The 3,475-nt window shown below is 48.9% G+C and overlaps 1 protein-coding gene across 1 annotated transcript in view; it reads right to left on the bottom strand.

The window, feature by feature from the left end:
* Nucleotides 1–2,752, bottom strand: part of ACRALDRAFT_1063472 (uncharacterized protein) — a 2,979-nt gene extending 227 nt beyond the window's left edge. Inside the window, exons 1-10 of the mRNA XM_071016806.1 lie at nucleotides 2,013–2,752; nucleotides 1,829–1,938; nucleotides 1,696–1,768; nucleotides 1,446–1,645; nucleotides 1,341–1,384; nucleotides 1,210–1,283; nucleotides 1,074–1,134; nucleotides 838–1,007; nucleotides 586–788; nucleotides 1–498 (exon numbers count right to left, since the gene is read on the bottom strand). The exon at nucleotides 1–498 is cut by the window's left edge and continues 5 nt beyond it. Of these exons, the coding sequence (XP_070873712.1) occupies nucleotides 258–498; nucleotides 586–788; nucleotides 838–1,007; nucleotides 1,074–1,134; nucleotides 1,210–1,283; nucleotides 1,341–1,384; nucleotides 1,446–1,645; nucleotides 1,696–1,768; nucleotides 1,829–1,938; nucleotides 2,013–2,615 (1,779 nt within the window). The 5' untranslated portion in view covers nucleotides 2,616–2,752 and the 3' untranslated portion in view covers nucleotides 1–257. The remainder of the gene's footprint in view (nucleotides 499–585; nucleotides 789–837; nucleotides 1,008–1,073; nucleotides 1,135–1,209; nucleotides 1,284–1,340; nucleotides 1,385–1,445; nucleotides 1,646–1,695; nucleotides 1,769–1,828; nucleotides 1,939–2,012) is intronic.
* Between the last annotated feature and the right edge of the window lie 723 nt (nucleotides 2,753–3,475).

Here is a 3,475-nt window from a genome sequence, read left to right as displayed (position 1 = left end):
CCCCCCCCCCCCCACCCCACTAAGCCTTACTACTCGGGTGTCCCATTGTGGGAGGGGAGAGACCACCATGCTTCATTCCCCTGCCATTGCGACAGTTTTGTTTGGCAGCGAAGAAGTTTGATATGTTTGTGAAACCTCTCTCGTGTGCTAGCACCGAAACAACCAGCTTTATCTGGTTAAAAATGGTAACAGTCCGTTCTGATATCGGTGCTGCAAATACACTGCTACTGCCTCCCTCTTAAGTCCGACCCACAAAACTACCGCGAAAAGAACCAAGGTCGGCTCCTTTCTGTCTCTGGACTTGTATGCCCGTAGGCTGCTGCCGATGTGTCCATTGGGATGGGAATATTCCTCCTGAACACATCATACCCAATAGGGCCGCCGTCTTCCCCGGCACCCGACTCTTCGCTAGGCGTGGCGGGCACTAGAACACCACATTCCCAATTACGACAGTTGAGCTTGACTTGGCCGGAAACCCGGTCCTTCACCAACCGGCCCCTGGTGTTGTTTCTGTTAGTTTTTAGGAAGAAAGGGGGGGGGGGGAACAGTTGGACCTCGTGGCCAGGAGCAGAGGGACCTCCTTACCAGGCGCTCTCTGAGAGATTTGCACTCCCGACATAAGCCCAGGCTGGACCGGCGGCTCCTCCCTCACGGTCTCGTCCTCGGACGAGTATCAGTTTGCTGTGCATTAACACCCCCGTTTTTGTGCTTATTGCATTCCGGATTGACTCGCGAGGAAAGGTGGATGACTTCCACCACTTTTCTTGGAAACAAATTGTGCCAGCAGCCTGGGAGGTCATGTCAGCAAAACTCCTAACCACCATTCTCATGACTTACTGATCTGCCACCACGACTGTTCTCAACGGTGGCTTCTGTGGGGAAGTATATCCGGAAAATATCGGTCAAGGAGGAAGAGCCCTCGTCTTGGTGTCCTGGGCGGTTCTCTTTCCCTTTACGCCTCCTGGGCATGGCTTGCCTGACCTGGTATTCCTTCAGACCGGTATCGCCTACAAATTTCATGAGTACGCGTGCCAATGTGTATCTTCGTAGTTGGGCGTTGTGGTTGAACTAACCTTGACACGCATTGTAGATGGCTTGGAGGTATGAGTGATCCAAAGACCCTAGAGACGAAGTCTACAGCCATTACCATTTAGCATAACTATTCACCGCTCCACTTATCGAGATTACCTAGTATATGAAAGTGCATACCAGGTAATCCACGATGACAGGTCTTTCCGTGGCCAACCCCAGCATGGCGATAGCCTTTCCAAGACCACAGTAGCCTGACAATGTTAACTAAGCGTAATGAACTCTCACAAGATACGTGAAACAGTCCTCACCTGTATGTTGCCAGGGTTGATCAGGGCCCGAATGAACCCCAGCACTGATATTGACACCTGTCAGCGCTGTGCATTAGGCGAGGTGGTACGTACAGAGGCCCCTACATGGTATGGATGAAGCGGTATCGATTTGTCTCGGCGAAGTCGTATTTTCCAAGACTTTTGACTATGTTTTCGTCGAGACTTTGTGCCCTTAAGAAACGCTGCAGCTCGGTTTGGAAACTTGTTTCGGCGACAGCGTCAACTGACGCGTTCTCGATATTCTCAGCATCCCCAAGCCGAGGAAGATCGATGAGGAATACCATCTGTGCTGTGTCAGCGGCATCCCGACGGGAAACAATCGGCTTAATCTTGCGTTTTCGAGCTCACCACTCTCCCCCCAGTCATACGGAACGAGATTACCAGTTGGGATGACGATGCGAAGATAGCTTTCCCGTCTCCGCTGTTAGTAACCAACGTTGTCAACAGGATGACCGCTTTGTACTCGCCTTTCAAACTTCAAGAGCTGAAGTTTAGAGTGCAGATAGCCCATATTGCCCATTGGCGGAAAACAAAACCTAATCCGATGAGACGGTACGTTGTCGCGCATTGATTGCTTCTGTGGGACCGTCAACTTCTCAGTGTCCATGACGGGAGTGAAAAAGGGCGTCGCAGCGTCCTTAAAGCGCGTACCTGGGCTTCGCTATTTGCATATGCAACGAGAACCATACGAGTCCTAGTGAGGTCGATCTTGGACAAGAGCCATCGTTCATCCCATTGGAAGGAGGTCAAAACAGCCATGACTAGATTCTGTCTATCGAGTATTTCGTCGAGCGTGATGTCGTCAGTTCCCCTTGCGAGACCGGCGACTTGGGTTCTTTTCACAGCCCCGTGTGGGAAGGGCAGCGTGGCATTCGATTTGGAGACATGAGGACTATTGGCTGTTGCAAGTCTCTTGCCACGAATCTCGCTAGGCGGCGAGGATCTGTGCGCCGCGGGCTTCGGCCGGGGCGGCGGACAGCTGATTTCAGCATCGTCAACTGTCCTCTTCCGTTGTCTCGCAAGGCGCTCTTCTTCCATCTTTTTTCTGTCCAGTCGCAGACCGCCAAAACCGGTAGACGGGAGAGGGGTGGTGGAAACCTGGCGGTTTTCTGTGCCGTCCTGGGCGTCTGATGAAAGTCTTTGGTCTTGAAGGGACAATGAGATAGCATGCCTCAGAGCGGCGTCCTCATCGTATCCGCCATTCACGTCTTGGTCAAGGGGTATGCCATCGTAGCCATTTTCACTGGGAAGCATGGTGAGTGCGACGTAGCCAGATCTTCTTGATATCGATGACACTGCTCGCGATTTCGAAGAAGGGGAGCAGCGGATCAAACTTCCCACGTTGAACCATTAAAAGGAAACCCCACTAGAGTAGGCGAGACAGGAACAAGTCCCTAACATGCATGTAATTAAGGTGGGACCTAGGTAGGTTGGCAAGGATATGGTTAGCATGACTTAAATTCACGGAAGCAACGCGATATCACGTGCTGAGCTACTCCTGTGAGATTGGGAGCAGCCTAGTAGAAGGTATATAAGGGGACTAGTTAATTATAAGGAACTGTTATGTTAGCCACTTAATCCTCTATGGGGTTAAGTGGAGGTACTTATAAACAGGGACTTTCCTATATAAATATTATAGGATTTAAGTAAGGAGTAAAGGAAGCTATTATAAGACTATAAGGAGGCCTACTAGTAGACTAAGGGAGGGGGTACTATAATAAAATTATTTATTAAGTTTTTTTAAGAAGATATAGGCATAAAGGTCCTTACTTATAGACCTCTAGGGGCCACTTAATAGGAGGGTATTAGTTATATAATCTCCTCTCGGAGTAACTAAGGGACCTTTATTAACTAGGTAGTCTTACTATAAAGGCTATTACCCCCTCTATATACTCTAAGCTAGCTTTTATATTCTAAATACACGATAAGCCTTCTCTAAATACGAACACACCTAGTAGTTAGCATATAAGCCTTTAGAACCTCTTTATAAAAGGCCTTTATGGCTTATACGATAAGACTTTAAGCTCTTATACTTAGCACTAATAGGAAACCTACAGTCTTATAACACGAATTAATAAACCCTCTTTATACCTCTTATAGATTACCCTCCCCTT

The sequence above is a fragment of the Sodiomyces alcalophilus genome, assembly GCF_042370955.1.
Source record: "Sodiomyces alcalophilus JCM 7366 unplaced genomic scaffold ACRALscaffold_6, whole genome shotgun sequence".
In the NCBI taxonomy this organism is placed as follows: domain Eukaryota; kingdom Fungi; phylum Ascomycota; class Sordariomycetes; order Glomerellales; family Plectosphaerellaceae; genus Sodiomyces; species Sodiomyces alcalophilus.
This window is presented reverse-complemented; position numbering and strand designations above follow the sequence as displayed.